This window comes from Felis catus, chromosome C1 (genome assembly GCF_018350175.1).
Source record: "Felis catus isolate Fca126 chromosome C1, F.catus_Fca126_mat1.0, whole genome shotgun sequence".
In the NCBI taxonomy this organism is placed as follows: Eukaryota; Metazoa; Chordata; class Mammalia; order Carnivora; family Felidae; genus Felis; species Felis catus.
The window spans coordinates 118128997-118148580 of NC_058375.1; the positions used below are offsets into that span (position 1 = coordinate 118128997).

The 19584-nt window shown below is 37.6% G+C and overlaps 1 protein-coding gene across 9 annotated transcripts in view; it reads right to left on the reverse strand.

The window, feature by feature from the left end:
• EPB41L5 (erythrocyte membrane protein band 4.1 like 5) overlaps nucleotides 1-19584 on the reverse strand; it is a 150715-nt gene that overhangs the window by 39415 nt on the left and 91716 nt on the right. For 8 of the 9 annotated variants that reach the window (XM_045033643.1, XM_045033644.1, XM_045033641.1 and 5 more), the window contains exons 17-18: nucleotides 6904-7067; nucleotides 3604-3701 (exon numbers count right to left, since the gene is read on the reverse strand). In XM_045033643.1, coding sequence (XP_044889578.1) covers nucleotides 3604-3701; nucleotides 6904-7067 — 262 coding nt within the window. Of the gene's footprint in view, nucleotides 1-3603; nucleotides 3702-6903; nucleotides 7068-19584 lie in introns of those variants that run through there. The other variant, XM_045033649.1, reaches the window with a different exon arrangement.

The following is a 19584-nucleotide window of genomic DNA, read 5'->3' on the forward strand; positions in this document are numbered from 1 at the left end:
CCTTCCTTTCCTTCCTTCCTTTCCTTCCTTCCTTCCTTTCCTTCCTTCCTTCCTTTCCTTCCTTCCTTTCCTTCCTTCCTTTCCTTCCTTCCTTTCCTTCCTTCCTTCCTTCCTTCCTTCCTTCCTTTCCTTCCTTCCTTTCCTTCCTTCCTTTCCTTCCTTCCTTCCTTCCTTTCCTTCCTTCCTTCCTTCCTTCCTTCCTTCCTTTCCTTCCTTCCTTTCCTTCCTTCCTCCCTCTCTCTTTCTTTCCCTTCCTTCCTTTCTTTTTTGTTAGAGATTTTATTTTTAAGTAATTTCTACATCCAATGTGGGGCTTGAACTCACAACCCCAAGATCAAGAGTCACACACCCCACTGAATGAGCCAACCAGGTACCCCACAAAATGTTTCTCATATCAAGGTGACACCTGCATACCTCTTACATACTCGCTGACCTCAACTCTTCTCGGAGGCTATTAAAACAGGTTACACTAATGCCTCTTTCACATAATACCTCTTCAGATATCTAAAATGCCCTTCCTGGGGCACCTGATTGGTTCAGTTGGTTAAGCGTCCAACTTCAGCTCAGGTCGTGATCCCAGTTTGTGAGTTCAAGCCTTGCATCAGGCTCTGTGCTGACAACTCACAGCCTGGAGCCTGCTTCGGATCCTGTGTCTCCCTCTTTCTCTGTCCTCTGCTTGCACTCTCTGTCTCTCAAAAATAAATAAACATTAAAAAAAATTTAAAAATAAATTTTTTTAATGTTTATTTATTTTTGAGAGACAGAGAGAGGCAGAGTGCATATGGGGGAGGAATGCAGAGGGCAGAGAGAGAGGGAGACATAGAATCTGAAGCAGGTTCCAGGCTCTGAGCTGTCAGCACAGAGCCCGACATGGGGCTCCAACTCACGAATCGAGAGATCATGACGTGAGCCGAAGTCGGATGCTCAACCGACTGAGCCTCCCAGGCGCCCCCGGTCAAAAAAATTTTTTATTTTTATTTATTTATTTTTTTTCAACTTTTTTTATTTATTTTTGGGACAGAGAGAGACAGAGCATGAACGGGGGAGGGGCAGAGAGAGAGGGAGACACAGAATCGGAAGCAGGCTCCAGGCTCTGAGCCATCAGCCCAGAGCCTGACGCGGGGCTCGAACTCACGGACCGCGAGATCGTGACCTGGCTGAAGTCGGACGCTTAACCGACTGCGCCACCCAGGCGCCCCAAAAAAATTTTTTTAAATAAAATGCTATTTCCTGAGACTACTGATCCTTAGTTGTAACTTAGCTTCAAGAGCTTTCACCATTTAGTTCCTTCTCTTCTCAAACTGCTTTAGTTTCCTAAATCAGTTTTGAAGAGTGCTACCCAGAAATGACTATAATAATACTATGTTTGGACCTCCCTTTTTAAACCCTTTTGGTTAATATAACAAAGATGTTCTGCCAGTCACACTTCAAACCACATTTACATATTCCTAAAACACTTTTTTACACATGCTTGTGTTATATTCTACCTCTCTATCCTAATCCTGTATTTTCAGATTTAAAACATATATTCTTATATATAGTGCATCATTCCAGCCTGTCAGTCTTCATGGATCCTGATATTGCCTTCCAAAAACTGTATTTCTTAGCTGTTTTCTTTCATCTTATTAGTTTCTCTTACAGAAAGCAAACAATAAACACGTTTGTAGAACTGAATCAACAGTGTATCAGGATGTCAAGGGACTGCATCAATCCTGGGTAATGTAGGCCTCCCATGGCATGAGGTCCTTCTAAAATGGGTTCTCAAGACATGAGTTTGAAGTCAACTCTGCTGCCAGTGGTGCTAGTCTGAGCCTAACATTCTGTCACTGGCTTACAGCTTCTCAGTTCCACAATTCTTAGAGCTAATCATCCAAAATTGGTACTTTGCTTTACCATAATGTATTTTATTTACAGGTTTTTCATTCTAAGTTTACTTTAATTAGTAAAGCTTATATCAAGATTAATTTGCATTCCCTAAGCAAATGTGATCTACTGATGATAAAGGTAGAGAAATCAGACTGGATTAAAAATGTATCATATATATAAAACAGGAGTCAAACTTGTATACACCACTCTAGTTATAAAGAGGTCTCTTAATTTTTTTTTTTAATACAACACTGAGTTCTTTCTTGTTATTCCTGCCTGGCATTGATTAATCTCACTAAATATTAGCTATCATTTTTTCTAGCTATGTGAACCCCAGAATGTTCCTTTACGGCAGCCACTGTCCTTTACCTAACCTACTCTTACACTCCCTTTCCTATCCTGAACCCACACTCCTGTTCGTTCTTCAAGTCTTCAAGATTAATTTAACAGATTCTCTGCTTTGGAGGCTCAGTGATATTATAACAAGACATGCAGGGAATTTTACAAAAGAAACACATTGCTATTCAGTGGATTTGCATGAACTCCCTTCCAGTGTAACAATCATTCCTCTTCTCCCACCCTATGCCCAGCAAGATTCATCATTCTCCTTCAGGTTCATTCTAGTCCTTCATTAAATTCTTCTCAAATTAATTGCTAACCATCTAAAGCTTTCATCTAGAGCTTTCAATTAACCCTCTGTCTCTGACCCTGCATTCCCCTACCTATAGAGATAGTAAAAACAATGGACGATATGAAAGCAAACAGATCAATATAATTGAAAAATACTGAGGGGTCAAGAAAATGAAAGCCTTTCTGGAATTTAATCAGCTTGTAAAAGACATTCCTAAGCAAAAACAGAAAAAGGAAAAAGAAAACCAAGTTGGATTCAAAACGATAGCTTGAACAATGACAAGAAAGAAGAAAATCACTCTCTCTGTTATACTGGTCTCTGAAGAAATTCCAGCTAGTTATCCAAGGATGAAAGAACACTACAGATCAGCTGGTCCCTTTTCCTCTTTAAAACCAAAACAAAATTAATTCAACAGATCCTTGTTATCTGTTGTCTATATATGGAAAAAAGGGTGTCTCCAGATCATTATCTAAAATTTACTCTTCCATTTAGTAGGGACACCTAGTAGCTGACACAGTAAATTATTTTTACCTCATCTGATCTATTTTTAATTATCTCTATAAGTTATTTAAGAACATTTTTAAATTACACTCAATGAACTAAAGTTTAATATGTTAAATTGGGATGCACCCCCCACCTCACACCTAAAACTCCAAGGGCACAGGGTGGTAAAAGTTATGAAGGACAAAGCTGAAGCATCTCAAGTTCCATTCTCTTCCTTGTTTATAGGACAGAGCAGCTCCCGTTTGAACAAATCCTTCTGTAATTTTGAAAGGCTTTCAACTGGTTCTTCAACTATAGCACAACCCATTGAATAGAATTAGAAAGAGGATGGGCTGAATCAAAAGAACAAGTTTAAAGCAACCACAACACTTTGCATGTGTGTTTAAAAACACTCAGAAGATGACTTTACAGTTCCTACCGTGGCCCAAGTTTCTTCCTTTCCTCCAGAACATACGTGAACTGTGCTTTTTAAAGAGATCTACTGTAAGAAGTCCACACACACACATTCCCCAGCGAAAGAAGAGAGAAAGCATCAGCTTTGGAAAGCAGGGATTTCCAGAAGGTCTGACGTGTACAGGTATATGAGGGAGAAATCTGAATACCTGGTTGTTGATGTTGACATCAACGCTGGGACGGGAGGACGGCAATAGACTGCTTTCCAACTCAAGGTGTCTGAGCTTCTCTGAGGCATCTTTTAATGCTGGGAAAAAATGGCAACATGGCCCCTTAGTCTGTCAATCTGTCACAGCTGTATGAGGTAATACACTTAAGATTTTTTCCCCAATACCAGTTACCAAAAATTAAATGGAATAATCCAGATGACCACAGAATAAATACATTTTCTTTCTAGAACCAGGTAACTATTAATTTAAAAGTTAACCCAAACAGGGGCGCCTGGGTAGCTCAGTCAGTTAAGCATCCAACTTTGGCTCAGGTCATGATCTTGTAGTTTGTGGGTTCAAGCCCTGCCCTCATCGGGCTCTGTGGTGACAGCTCAGAGTCTGGAGCCCACTTCAGATTCTGTGTCTCCTTCTCTCTCTGCCTCTCCCCTGCTTGTGCTCTGTCTTAAAAATGAACATTAAAAAAAAAAAAAAAAAAAAAGAGTGTGTTGGGGAGCCTGGGTGGCTCCGTCGGTTAAGCATCCAACTTCGGCTCAGGTCATGATCTCATGGTTCGTGGGTTCAAGCCCCATGTTAGGCCCTGTGCTAACAGCTCGGAGCCTGGAGCCTGCTTTAGATTCTGTGTTTCCCTCTCTCTCTGCCCCTCCCCCACTTGCACTCTGTCTCTCTCTGTCTCTCAAAAATGAATAAATGTTAAAAAAAAAATTTTTTTTAAAAAGTGTGGATAACTGAGTCCCAGTTGGCCTTTAAAAGTTAACCCAAACAGGAACATTGCCCTGTATCTACAGTACTCCTAGAAAGCCACTGGATACGGAATCTCAAGAGCATGTGCAGTTCAGAAGGCTTACCAGCCAAAATATCTGAAGAAAAGGCAGAGAACACCTGTGACACGATCCTTCCACAACCACAACCCAAGCTCCTCCTGCTGACCTCAGTACTTGGCCTTGCCACTTTCTTTCCTCGGCCCTGACTATACGCTGCCTAAAACTATACTTTTATATGAAGCAAACAGACGGAGGACATACATTTATTCATTGACTGATACAACATATTATGTATTGATAACGCAGGTGCAATGCAGGAAAAGCCTTTTGTCTCTCTTATGTTCCACCTAGCTGCAAAACACATTACAAATAAAGTTCTCTAACCACTGAAAAGATAATATATTAAACACAATTCACCTTTAAACGAACTCTATTTAAATTAGCCACTCTGTAATGATCTTATTTTGCAGGGACTAATCTGGTATGAGTTTGAATTTTCACACAGTCTCGTGATAAAGCAAGCTGCTGAATGCCTAGTAATTTTTTTTTTTTTAATTTTAACATTTACTTATTTTTGAGAGACAGAGAGAGGCAGAGCATGAGCAGGGGAGGGACACAGAGACAGAGATAGAGAATCTGAAGCAGGCTCCAGGCTCTGAGCTGTTTGTTAGCACAGAACCCAATGCGGGGCTTGAACTCACGAACTGCAAGACCATGACCTGAGCTGAAGTCGGATGCTCAACCAACTAAGTCACCCAGGTGCCCCATGCCTAGTAATTTCTATTTAATTAGGTAGAAGGGAGGGAAAAACTATGAAATCATTTTCTCCTCATCAAAGGGATCTTATGAAGTGTCCATTCATTAACTCAGTGGATCCCTCCCATGGCTACACATTAAAACCAGATAGGGAGCTTTTAAGGAATACTGATTCCCAGAGCTGATCCTAGTACGATGATTACAGAATTTCCAGAGATAGTTTTCCAGTACTGGCAGTTCTTAAAACTTTTCCAGTAATTTTAACGTACAAAATCACAAATTCAACACTGATCTTCCCCAAATCCTCCATTTTTGTTTATGTACTTTAATTGCCATCTCCTGGTTTTCTTAACGCTTCTTTATGCGATACTAAATTTTAAACATGATGATGTTGAGACCACAAATACTTTAGCTTATGCTGATAACTTAATACCCCCAAAATTGGGTTCTGGGGGGGGGGCGGTTCTGGCTGAAATAAAGCTTCTTGTGCTACTTCTGTTTGTCTGAGGAACATCCTAAAATTACAGCATAAGATGTTTTTAAAAAAGTTACCATGTATAGCCACTTACCTATGCGAATCAGGATTTTGATATTATAACCAAAAGAAAATACAGAATAAATTGGATACCAAGATTATAAAACCTTAATTCCTAATATCAAAACACTCTATTTTCATTGAGTGACTCTGAACACGTTATAAATGTAAACTCAGTAAGTCTTATTAATGAAACCCCCATGCTACACAAGAATTTCTTCTGTCACAACTTCAACATCATTTAAGCTCTGTTTGAATACCTTCTGTAATGAGGGGCTCACTTCCTGTTAGGTATCTTAACTTTTAAAAAGTTAAGCAGCACTCTTCCTGGATTATTTATTTTTGTGGGTCTGGAACAACAGTCCTCATTAATAACAAAATACTTCCTAGGAGCTAATGGAATGTCCGAACATCTATTAAATCCTGTGTTATAGGAAATCTTTAAGGAAATTTTCTCTTAATTTCCACTTAAGAAACAAAGTAAAAAAAGCAAGTTTGAGAATTCATGAATGCTTAGGGTTCCTGGGTGACTCAGTCGGTTAAGGTGCTGACTTCAGCTCAGGTCATGATCTCTCAGTTCACGAGTTCAAACCCTGCATCAAGCTCTGTGCTGGCAGCTCAGAGTCTGGAGCCTGCTTTGGATTCTGTGTCTCCCTCTCTCTCTGTCCGCTTCCACCACCTCCCCTCCCCCCCCCACCCCCCCACTTGTGCTGTCTCTCTCTCCAAAGATAAACATTAAAAAGAAAAAAGAAAATTCATGAATGTTTAATGACTTATAAATGACACAAATGTTTAATTTTTTTTTAATGTTTTTATTTATTTTTGAGACAGAGAGAGGCAGAGCATGAGCAGGGGAGGGGCAGAGAGAGAGGGAGACACAGAATCTGAAGCAGGCTCCAGGCTCTGCACTGTCAGCACCGAGCCCAACGCGGGGCTCGATCTCACGGACTGTGAGATCATGACCTGAGCCGAAGCTGGACACTCAACCGACTGAGCCACCCAGGCGCCCCAAATGACACAAATGTTTAATTGTCCCAATTATGTAATCTTAACAATTTCAATGGACCCTTAAGCCAAAAACAGGCAAGAAGGCACAACTATTCTTCCTTAAATTTTAAAATTCAACTATTGCATAAAACATTCTTGAAGGAACTGATTTAAATAGCTCACTTCAAAGGGATGTAAAATAAAAAGTTGTCCTTGATGTTATACAGAACATTTACTTACTCTCGCACTCCTCTTTAGGTTCCTCTAATCCAGTTTGCCCGGTGACTGTGTTAACTTCATCTGGCACTTGGGGTGTTTCCAGAGTGTCAGGTGCCCCAATTAGATCATCAATGGTTGTTTCCATTAAGTCTGGACTATCTAGCAAATCAATATTCAGAGGCAAGCTGTAAGGGTGAAAGAAAACTAACTTAGATCAAGAAATTTATCATGAATTTAAATACTAACAAAAATATCCTATGAAAACAAATCCATGTAAGAGTTCATATCCCAACTGATTTAGTCATCTGTCAAAACCTTTTGGGCAGACTTCTCTTCCAGCCAAAAATGGCATAAAAGGGACTAGATTTAGCACCCCCCCTCCCCATACCTCAAAATAACTGAAGGAGAAGAAAAGAAACTATTTTTAAGATATTTCGGCATCGGATAACACAGGCGATTTGGAAAACAAAGATGGTAAACTCTATGACGGCCTTGAGAGAATTCCCATGCAGTGGTGCAGAGGTGAAATGAGACTGGGCATGGAGGACCTAAGCTGAGAAGACGAGGCTCACTCTGGGCTACAGGGCCTACTTCCACAGACTGTAAAACACATAATTCACAGGGTACTGAATACTCAGAAAGGTCTTGCCTCAGTAGTGAAGAATAATTAACCCACACTGGGCATGGCAATGGACCCACCTAACATATCATAAAAATAAGACCTGAAATGCTCATATTGTTTCTAAGTAACAATTGCATCCCAAAATAAAGCTCAAGAAGATTTACAAGAATATAAAATTATCTAGCATCCAACAAAGTAAATTTCACAATATCAGGCATCCACTGAAAGATTACCAAAAAAAAAAAAAATTGCAAATTTAACAGAATAGTTAATCAATAGAAATTAATGTTAGAATTCGCAGAGAAAGACTTTAAAACAGTTATTGTAACTACTCTATGTTCATAAAGTTAAGCAGAGACCTAGAAAATATAAAAGACCCAAATCAAACTTTTTGAGATAACGGAGATGAAAAATATATTGAATGGGATTGACAAGAGATTTCAAATTAGAAAAGGCACTGAATTTGAAAGCACAGCAACAGAAATTATAAAAAATGGAAAACACAGAGAAAAAAAGAATCCCTCCAAAAAGAAAAGAATATCAGTTAGTTGTGGGGCAAGCAGTGTACTTTATGAATAATTGGAGTCCCAAAGTGGGAGTGGGACCAAACAAATAAAGAAATAACAGCTGAAGTCTTTCTAAATTTGATGAAAACTGTAAACCCACAGATCTAAGAATCTCAACAAACCCTGAACACAAGCAATATAAAGAAAACTATACCAGAGCATGTTATAATCAAACTACTTAAAACCAATGATAAAAAGAAAATCTTAAAAGCAGACTAAGCCATTATGTGGTCAGAGGCATAAAGATAAAGATGAAAGCAGATTTCTCATCAGAAACAATGCAAACTAGAGGGCAGAAGGGGAACATACTGAAATCACTGAAAGAGGAAAAAAAAAACCCCTACCAACCCAAATTTTACATCCAGCATAAAAAGCTTTAAAAAGCAAAGGAAAAGTTAGGCATAGAAAAACCAAAGAAAAACGAAAACATACATCCACACAAACATTGTACACAAATGTTCAGAGCAGCGTTATTCCTAACAGCCAAAAAAAAAGTGGAAACAACTAAATGCCCGTCAACTGAAGAATGGATAAATAAGATGTAATACAGCCACAGAATGGAATACTAATCAGCAATACAAAGGTGTGAAGTACTGATCAATGGTACAACACGATGACCCTTGAAAACTTGATGTTAAGGGGAAAAATTCGGACACAAAATACCATCTATGGTAGGAGTCCACTTATATGAAATGTCTAGAATAGGCATATCCATAAAGATAGAAAACAGATTTGTAGTGGTCAAGGGATGAAGGAGGGATTAGGGAGGAATGCAGACTCACTGTTGTGGTGTAAGGCATGAAATTAAGATTCAATATTAACTGCTGCCTTGACACATTGGGCCTCGCAGGGCTCCAAATGCCTAACCATGAGTTCCCCTACTCTTAACCAGATATGTGCCCCACCCCATCCTGTGGAAAAGTTGCTTGGGCACCTGGCTGGCTCACTTGGCAGAGCATGTAACTCTTGATCTCAGGGTTTGAGTTCAAGCCCCATGTTGAATATAAAGATTACTTCAAATAAAATCTAAGAAAGAAAAGAAAAGAAAAGAAAAGAAAAGAAAAGAAAAGAAAAGAAAAGAAAAGAAAAGAAAAGAAAAGAAAAGAAAAGAAAAGAAAAAGAAAGAAAGAAAAGAAAGAAAAGAAAGAAAGAAAGTTCCCCAGGCAGCTGTACTAGCTGCATTCTACTTGGTTTTTAACTTAATGAGTTTTACTTCCCTGCCAGCCTATGAAATTATTTGAACAAGTAATCACACCTTCTAGTGGGAACCAGGGGTCACCTCATCCTCATGTTACTATAAAGGCTGCCTCCCACAGCCCATGTTTGTCCACTTTGATCCCAAGTACAACACCCATGTGGCCCTGTATGTTGTGAGGTTTTCCCCTCCGTTGAGCTGTGAGTATATGTAACTAATACATTGCTATCTCATCTGTCCCATGTTGGATGTTGTATGCTCAGTCATCTTGTGGTATTTAGGGTAGGGGATCTCTCCCAAACATGAGAGTGAATAGGAACTGATCAGAACAACTGCTAAAGGGTATGGGGTTTCTTTTAGGGGGACAAAAATGTCCCAAAATAAAACTGTGATAAAGGCTATAAAATCCTACGAACGTATTAAAAACACTATGTTTTTTAAAGAAAGATTTTCTTTTTTGTGTGTTTATTTATTTTGAGGGAGAGAGAGAGAGAGAGCAAACATGCATATGAGAGAGAATTGAGCAGTAGAGGGCCAGAAAGAAAGGGAGAGAGAGAGGGAATCCCAAGCAGTCTCAGCACGGAGCTCTGTGTTGAGCTGGATGCAGGGCTCAATCTCACAATCATGAGATCCTGACCTGAGCCAAGATCAAGAGTCGGATACTTAACCAACAGAGCCAATCAGATGCCCTTGAATGTTCACTTTAAATGGGTGAATGGTATAGTATGTGAATTATATCTTAATAAAGCGGTTAAAAAAAAAAAAGTCAAAGTAAAAACACCATATTCACACAAAAGAATTCATGACCAAAAGACCTGCACTAAAAGAACATTAAAGGAAGACCTATAGGCAGAAGTAAAATGAAAAATATATTATGGAATTTATAATATACATAATAGTAAAATGCTTGACAAATGATAATAAAAAGCCTAGGGGACAGAAATACAAGTACCCTACCTATAGTAAGGTTCTTATGGTATAATATCCCTTAACTGTAGACTGCTAAGTTGTATATGCTAAAGCAACCATTACGGTAAAAACAACACAAAACAAAGACACAAAGAATTACAGCTAAGGACTGAAGAAAAGACATAAATAAAAATTTTTAAAAATACCTGATTAATGAAAAAGAAGGCAGAAAGAAGGAACAAGAAACATGGGACAAACAGAAAATAAATAACAAAGATGACAGACTCAAACTTAATCACAGCAATAATCACAATACATGTAAATGACCTAACACACTAATTTTTAAATGTAGAGATTGTCAGTTAAGATTAAAAAAGTGAGGGGCGCCTGGGTGGCGCAGTCGGTTAAGCGTCCGACTTCAGCCAGGTCACGATCTCGTGGTCCGTGAGTTCGAGCCCCGCGTCAGGCTCTGGGCTGATGGCTCAGAGCCTGGAGCTTGTTTCTGATTCTGTGTCTCCCTCTCTCTCTGCCTCTCCCCCGTTCATGCTCTGGCTCTCTCTGTCCCAAAAATAAATAAACGTTGAAAAAAAAAATTAAAAAAAAAAAAAAAGATTAAAAAAGTGAAATCCAATTTTAGATTGGATACTGCCAATCTAAAAATTTTAGATTTAGATTTAGATACTGCCTATCTAAACAATTTAAATATAAACAAAGAGATTAAAAATAAAGATAGAAGATATATATCAAGCTAACACTAGTCACAAGAAAGTCTGACTGAATATATTGATATCAGAGTATACAGTGCAGAACAAAGAAGAGTGAGTACCTAAAATGAAGATGATCACTTTATCAGGATAAAGGAGTCATTTAGTCAAGAGAACGATAGTAAATATTTATGAACTTAATGACAGAGCTTCAAAATATATGAACTCAAAACTGAAAGAACTACAAAGAGTAATGCACAGATCAATAATTATGACTGGAGATTTCAATACCCCCTTTCAATAACTGATAGAACAACCAGTTAGAAAATCAGCAAGGTAGACTTGAACAACACTAACCACAACCTTACCTAATTGACATTTATAGAATACTACACTCAAAACACCAAAATACACATTTTTCTTAAGTGCGCATAGAATAACCAGTAAGAGGGATGCCTGGGAGGCACAGTCAATTTAGCATCATGACCCTGTGGTCCGTGAGTTTAAGCCCCACGTCGGGCTCTATGCTGACAGCTTGGACCCGAAACCTGCTTTGGATTCTGTGTCTCCCTCTCTCTCTGTCCCTCTTCCATTCATTCATTCACTCTCTCTCTCTCTCTCTCTCAAAAATAAACATTAAAAAAAAAAAAAGAATTACCACTAAAGCCATAAAACAAGACTCAATAAATTCAAAAGGATTCAATTCACTCTCTCTCTCTCTCTCTCAAAAATAAACATTAAAAAAAAAATTACCACTAAAGCCATAAAACAAGACTCAATAAATTCAAAAGGATTCAAGTCATATTAAATATGTGTGTTCTTTGACCAGAACAGAATTAAATTAGAAATCCAAAACAGAAAGATCCTTGGGAAATCTTCAAATATTTGGAAACCATTTAAGGAACTTCTAAATAATCAATGGCTCAAAAAAGATACCAAAAAGAAAATCAGAAAAGTATCTTGAACTAAACAAAAATGGAAGCACAACATATTCAAATGTGTAGGATACCACTAAAGTAGTACTTAAAGGAATATTTAAAGGACTAAATATCTATATAAAAGAAGAAAGTTCTCAAATCAGTGACCTAAGCTTATACTTTAATGAACTGCAAAGAGAAGAACAAATTAAATGCAAAGTAAGAGGAGGGTAGAAAATAATAAAGATCAAAGGGAGAAAACAATAGAGAAAATGAATTCAACCAAGAGCTAGTTCTTTGAGAAGCTCAACAGAATTGTTAACTTTTAGCTAAAGTGATAAGGAAAAAAAGAATACGTATTTACCAATATCATGAATGAGAAGGGTGACATCACTATAGATCCTACAGATATTAAAATGGTAGAAGAGGGGTGCCTGGCTGGCTCAGTCAGTGGAGCATGTGGCTCTTGATCGTGGAGTTGTGAATTCAAGTCCCCCACTGGCCACAGATCTTAACTTTAAAAATATATATACATAATAAAATGGTATAAGGGAACATTATGAACTTTATGCCAATAAGTTCAACAACTCAGATGATATGAAAAAACTTCTTGAAAGACAGAAACTACCAAAGTGCACTCCAGAAGAAACAGAAAAATCTGAATAGACACATATAAGTAAAGAAATTGAATTAGTAATTAAAAACCTCACAAAGAAAAAAATCAGGCCCAAATGACTTCACTGGTAAATTCTACCAAATATTTAAAAGAAGACATAATGCCAATCTTCAACAAACTATTTCAGAAATAGAGGAGGAGGCAGTATTCTCTGACTCACTCTATGAAGCCATTACTACCCTGATACTGAGCCATACCAAAGACATAACAAGAAATTAAGCAAGAGATCAAAAGGATTGGCCACCATCACCAAGTGGGATTTACCCAAAGTATGCAAACTTGGCTTAACATTCTAAAATCAATTAAGGTAATATACCATATTAACAGAAGAAAACCATACGATCACCTCAATAGATGCAGAAAAAGCATTTGACAAAATTCAATACAATTCATGGTAAAAAAAAAAAACAACACAAAAAAACAAAAAACCTCTTAAACTGGGAATGGATAAGAATATCCTTAATCTGATAAGGATATTTACAAAATACCAAGAGCTAACATCCATTTAATGATGAATGAATGAATGCTTTCTCCTGTAAAAATGAAGTAAGACAAGGCTGTCCATTGTTGCCACTGCTACTCAACACTATACTACAGGTTCTAGCTAATGTAGTACGGGGGAGAGAAAAAAGGAAAAGGACAGAAAAATAAACCAAGGACACCCATAATGGAAAGGAAGAAGTAAAAAGAAGGAGGTTTTTACAGGTAGATCATAGAATCCTATTTGTCTTCGAATTCTATTTGTCCTCAAATCCTAGAAAGTAATAAATGAGTTCAGCAAAGTTGCCAGATACAAAATCAACATACAAAATCAAGTATACCTATATACTAAGCAATGAACAACAGGAAATTGAAATTAAAACTCTATTCATAATATAAAGAATAAAAACTTAGGAATAAACTTAATAAAGGACAGGGAGGACATGTACACTTAAAGAATTTACACGTAAATTAATGGTGATCTAAGTAAATGAAAAGACATTTCATACTCAGAGATCAGGACATTTACTATTGTCAATATTGGAACACTTAATATTGGCAAATCTTTCCAAACTAATCTACAAATTTAATGCATTCACTGTCTAATTCCAGCAGGGCTTTTTTGTAGAAATTGAAAAGCCAATCCTAAAATTTGTATGAAAGTTCGAAGCTAGAATAGCCAAAACCATTTTGAAAAAAAATAACAAAAGTTGGGAGGATATACACCATCTGATTTTAAAACTTACTGTAAGTCACAATAATGAAGACAGTATGGTACTGACACAAAGACAGACATGTAAATCAAGAAAGAGTTCAGAATTTCTTACATTTATGGTTTTTATCAACACAAATCAATGGAGAAAAGAATAATATTTTCCAAAAAAAAAGGTGCCAAGATAACTAGATATACATGCAAATACATGAAGTTAGACCTTTCCCTTACACGATACGTAAAAATTAAATTAAAATGGATGACAGACTTAAGCATTAGGAGCTAAAACTGTAAATATTTGAAGAAAACACAGGGGAAAAGTATCTGTGACTTTGGATTGGCAAAACGTTCTTATTAGGATAGGATACCAAAGGTACAATGTATAGAATAAAAATTTGATAAACTGAACTTTATCATAATAAAATGTTTGAGTTTCAAAAGACACTATGAAAGTGAAAAGAGAAGGCACAGATTAGGAGAAAATTGTTGCAAATCATGTATCTGATAAGGGACGAGTATACAAAATATACAAAGAACTCTTAATAATAAAAAGACAAATAAACCATATAAAAATGGGCAAAAGGTTGAACAGACATTTCTCCAGAGACAATATATAAATAGCTGATAAGTGCATGAAAAGATGCTCAGTATCACAAGCCCTCAGAAAAATGTTAATGAAAACCACAATGAGATACCACGATTCATTCACTCAGTACAGTAGATATAATCAAAAAGACAAAATAACTATCAGGATGTCGAGACACTGGAACCCTCATTCATTTCCACTCTAGAAAACAGTTTGCCAACCCCTTGAGAAGTTAAAATGTAAATTTACCATACAACCTAGCAATTTTCCTCCTAGAAGTCTATACAAGAGAAATGATACCTTATTGTATGCACAAATACATTTACAGAAACATTCATAACATTACTCATAGTAGCCCAAACATAAAAACAATCTAAATTCCCACCAACTGGTGAAGAGACAGACAAAATGTGTATATCCATACAATGGACTACTAGTCGGCAGTTAAAAATAACAGACTAGGATCATGAACCTCAAAAACATTATGCTAGGTGAAAAAAGCCAGACATACACCCCTGCATATTGTATAATTCCATTTATATGAAGTGTCTAGAAAGGGCAATTATAGAAACTGAAAATAGATAAGTGGTTGCCTGGGGGAGCGGGAGGGCAGGAGCATTACTTAAGTTTAAACCAGCACAAGAGAACTTTTTGGGATGATGAAAACATTTTAAAACAGATTGTGGTGATGACTGTACAGTTCTATACATTTCTAAAGACGGAATTGTACACTTACAATAAATGAATTTTATAAGTAAAAATGTCCTAAAAAAAAAAAAACCACCTTAGCCAAACTCAGAATTTAGAAATTATTGGGGTGCCTGGGTGGCTCAGTCGGTTGAGCATCTGACTCCTGATTTCAGCTTAGATCATGATCTCAGGGTCATGGGATTGTGTTGGGATCTGTGTTGAGCATGGAGCCTGCTTAAGATTCTCTCTCTCCCCCCCCCCCCGACCCTGCCCCTCTCCCCCACTCGTGCTCTCTAAAATAAAAAAATCATAATAGAATACAATTAAAAAAAGAAATTTAGAAATTATCTAGTTCAGCCAAGTTGCAAGACACAAGATCAATATATAAAAATCAACTGTATATCCGTACACTAGCAATGAACAAGAAACTAAAATGAAACAACTTCATTTAGAAATTCAATGTATTCTAAATGTTTTTTTTTGGTTTTTTTGGTTTTTTTTTTTTTAAAGAACCAGAGACTGTCAACCCAAATCATCTGCTGTGGAAAGTTCAAAGCTTTAGATCATTTTGTTGATCTAATACTGAGTTAGTGGAAAGGAAAGGAATTGCCATTGTTTAGAAGGTTCCATGCTTTCCTAGAAAAATGAAGGCCACATTTCACTTACATACCTAGTGTCTAGGAGCCAAGTAAGAAAAAATTCTTTTGAAAACTGTAAAAAGAGGTAGTAAGAACAAAGAGAATTTCTGCACAAGAGACCTGTATCCTAGAGTCTTGTCTCTGCAACCACCCAGGAGTACAGCTTTGGACAAATCACTTTATCTTGGTTTTCAAAATGTGTTCTACAGAGCCCAAAGGATTCCACAGATATATGTAAGCGACTTATCTATGGGTAAGGAAAAAGTGGTGTTTTGATCTCCCCACAGTGATTTTAAGGACTTTTATTTAGAATTCCCAAGTAAATTTAATTCAAATGATTTCTTGGCTAAAGACTCATTTGGAAACCACTGGAGTAAAGGCATTTCAGGCACTTTTCATCTTTAGTACTAAAACTATAAAAATCTATTAGTGTAAAACCTATCATCAGCTCATTTTCAAGCCTTTTCCACTGCTCTAAATGGTATCTCCCCTAAGAGTGATTCAGTGTCACCTGTGGGGCTTTTTTAATTTAAATAACATCTTCAAAAGAAGAGTTGGTGGTGGTAACATGGAGAATAGAAGATGCAAAAATTGAAATACTGGAATTTGTTGAAGCTGGTTGATGAGCATATTGCAGTTCATCATATATTCTATGTAATTTTGAAAGTTTCGTCATAAACTTTTAAAGATGTGGATAGCAATCATTTTGGACAAAAGGTTGTGATAACTGGTGAGAGTTTATCTACTGTGGTTCTAACATGGACACGGAACATAATTTTCTTTAACTATACACTATGGATCTTAGTCTATTCAGGCTGCTGTAACATAAATACCATAAACTGTGTGGCTTATCAACAACATTTATTTCTCAGGGTTCTAGAAGCTGGGAAGTCCAAGAACAGGCACTGGCAAGATTTGGTGTCTGGTCGAGGTCAGCTTTCTAGTTCAGAGACCATTTTTTTCAGTGTATCCTCATACGACAAGAGAGGTATGTGAGGGATCTTTCTGGTATCTTTTTTTTTTAAGGGCACTAATCCCATTCATGAGGGCTTCTACCTACATGACTTAATCACCTCCCCAAAACACCATCACACTGGGGATTAATTCTCGACATACGGATTTGGGGAGGGGGGACACAAATATTCAGTCTATAACATCCAAAAATAATTATACGAAATTAAATAGAAGCCCATATATACAAGAATGTTGAATGGTCTCAGCCTTTCTGTTGAAGAACAGTGATTAAAAAGTACCCATGTTAGGAGTGTCTCCCATTCAAATTCTTACCTTGAAGTCCTAACGCCCAGCACCTCAGAATGTGATCTTATTTGGAAATAGGATGTGTGCAGCTGTAATTAGTTAAATTGGGATGAGATCACACCAGAGAGTAGGGTAGACACTTAATCCAATATGCGTAGTGTCCTTACAAAAGGGGGAAATTTGGACACAGATACCTACACAAGGAGAATGCCACATGAAGATGAAGGTAGAGATCGGGTGATGCTTCTGCAATCCAAAGACTGTTAGCAAACCACCAGAAGCAGGTGGGAGGCACGGAACAGGTCCTTTCTCATAGCCCTCAGAGGCAAGCAATCTTGCCTACATACTGATCTCTGGGATTTCTAGCCTCTAAAACCATGAGACAGAACTTCTGTTGTCACCCAGTCATAACAGCAGTCCTAGCTAATTAATACATCTCACGTTCTAAATATCTGAGCAGGACTTACTAAGAAAGAACCTGAGAACACCGTATTTTCCAGACCATGAAAGATAAATCCACAAAAACATTTTGCAAGAAAATTCACAGGACATGAGTGCACTGACTTTTCTCCTCCTCTCCCCAGGACAGTAGGGCATTGCAAAATCACATCCAGTAAATGGAGGCTCTAAAAGAACTTGAGAAAGGGCATAATGGATGGCATCTTACTTGGTGGCGGGGCACTGCTGAACATCAGAAACTAGTAGGCCGATGTCAGGGAGCATAAGGAGAGTTCTTGAAAATCTGATACATGAATCTGTAAGTTTGGGAGCATACGCAAATATACTTTCTATGCAGGGAAGTGCCTCCTTCAGCATGCAGAAGCCTAAATTCACTGAAGCCAAATTTAATAACATGGAGAAAAAGACCAGCAGTTGGATAAAGTACATTTCTACTGTTTGGCACAGCACAGATTCCCAGAGGCCAAATTTGAAACAAGTCGCACATCAAAATGAGTAACAGGAATGGATGATAATACATTTTTTAAAAATCCATGTGTGGATTAAAAACAAATTATTTCCTTTACAGGTGAGAAGAGGAAAAATTCTCTATTTTTCTAAATGTTTATTTATTTATTTTAAGGGGGGAGGGGCAGAGAGAGAGGTAGAGAGAGAGAGGGAGAGAAACCCAAGCAGGCTTCTTGCTGTCAGCTTGGAGCCCAATGTGGGGCTCGTTCCAACGAACCATGAGATCATGACCTGAGTTGAAATTCAAAGTCGGGTGCTTAACCGACTGAGCCACCCGGGCGCCCCAAAAAATTCTTTTATAGGAGAATGTCAACACCTATTCATGGAAAGAATGACAGAATTAGAAAATAACCATATTGTAAATACCAAAGTACTAATAACTGATTCAGACAAAAATTATCAACAGATGCTAAGAAACCATTGGGTGTGAGACTTAGGGAATAGGACATTGACACTCCACAGATTAAAGCAAAAAGGAAACAGGTACTTTTACAGAAAAATCTGGTGAATATCACCTTAACCAAAACGTTAGTAAAACTGTTAAATTTCAATCTAATCATGAGAAAACAACCACATACATCTAAGAGGTATTCTGCAAAGAAGCCAGCATCGACTCTTTTAAAAACATTAACACCACAAAAGGCAAAAAAGGGTGAAGAACTTTTCATGATTAAAGAGATATGAAAAACTAACTGAAACCTTGATTGGATCCTGAATAAGGAAGAAAACCAGCTATCAAGGTCATTTACTGAAACATTTCGGAAAATCTGAGTATGGCCTATGTATTACAGTATCACATCACTGTTGAATTTTGAGTGTGGTAAACATATTATGTACAAGAATGTCTGATTTTTGGAGAGACATACAGAAATATTTAGGAAGGTAGTGCTATAATGTCTCATTATGATTCTCAATTACTTCAGCCAAGAAAAAGTCAGCAAATGGGCAAAATATGTTAACAAGTGGAAAATCTAGAAGGGCGTATGACTCTTCATCCACCATCCTCTCAACTTTTCCGTGGGTTTGAAGTTTTCCAAAATAAAAAATGGCAAGGAAAAGAAAAAAAATGTATGTGCTTCCCCTGAGCCAAGTGTAAGTCCTGCTTGAAGCCCATTCAACAGAAGTCCACCCGTGAGACAAATTTACCAAGGTAAGATGACACACAATATGGGTATACTCACAGGCAAGAGCTGAGCCAGGAGTAAACGAAAGAAGAGTGTTGCCAAAGGTGAAATGTGAAGTACACTGCCTATGTGGGCAAGTGATAGGTTCTATAAGGGCCTCTGAAAATAAATGTATTCAGGTTTAGCACAAAAGAACTAGCACATATATACAGGCCAGGACACCATGCTGGATTACAACAGAATCATTCAAGTAAAATGTTGCTCCCTTTCCTCTTTCTTCTTCCTCAGCCTTGAAAGTAAGCACCACAAGAGTAAGAAGAAAGTAACGATTAAAAGAACAAAACAACCGCCACCCCTAACAAAATGAGAATGCAGGGGCATCCTGGGTGGCTCAGTCGGTTAAGCGCCCAACTCTTGGTTTCAACTCAAATCATGATCTCATGGTTTGTGGGTTTGAGCCTCACACTGGGTGCTGACAGTGCAGAACTTGCTTGGGATTCTCTCTCTCTCCCCCCCTCTTTCTCTGCCCCCCCCCCCCCCAGTCAAAATAAGTTAAAAAAAATGAGAATGTGGGAAGGAAAAATCATTATATTGGGCATAAGATTAAAACTGGACTTTCTGTAACTTAAGGTATGTTTCAATTACTAAAAATAAGAC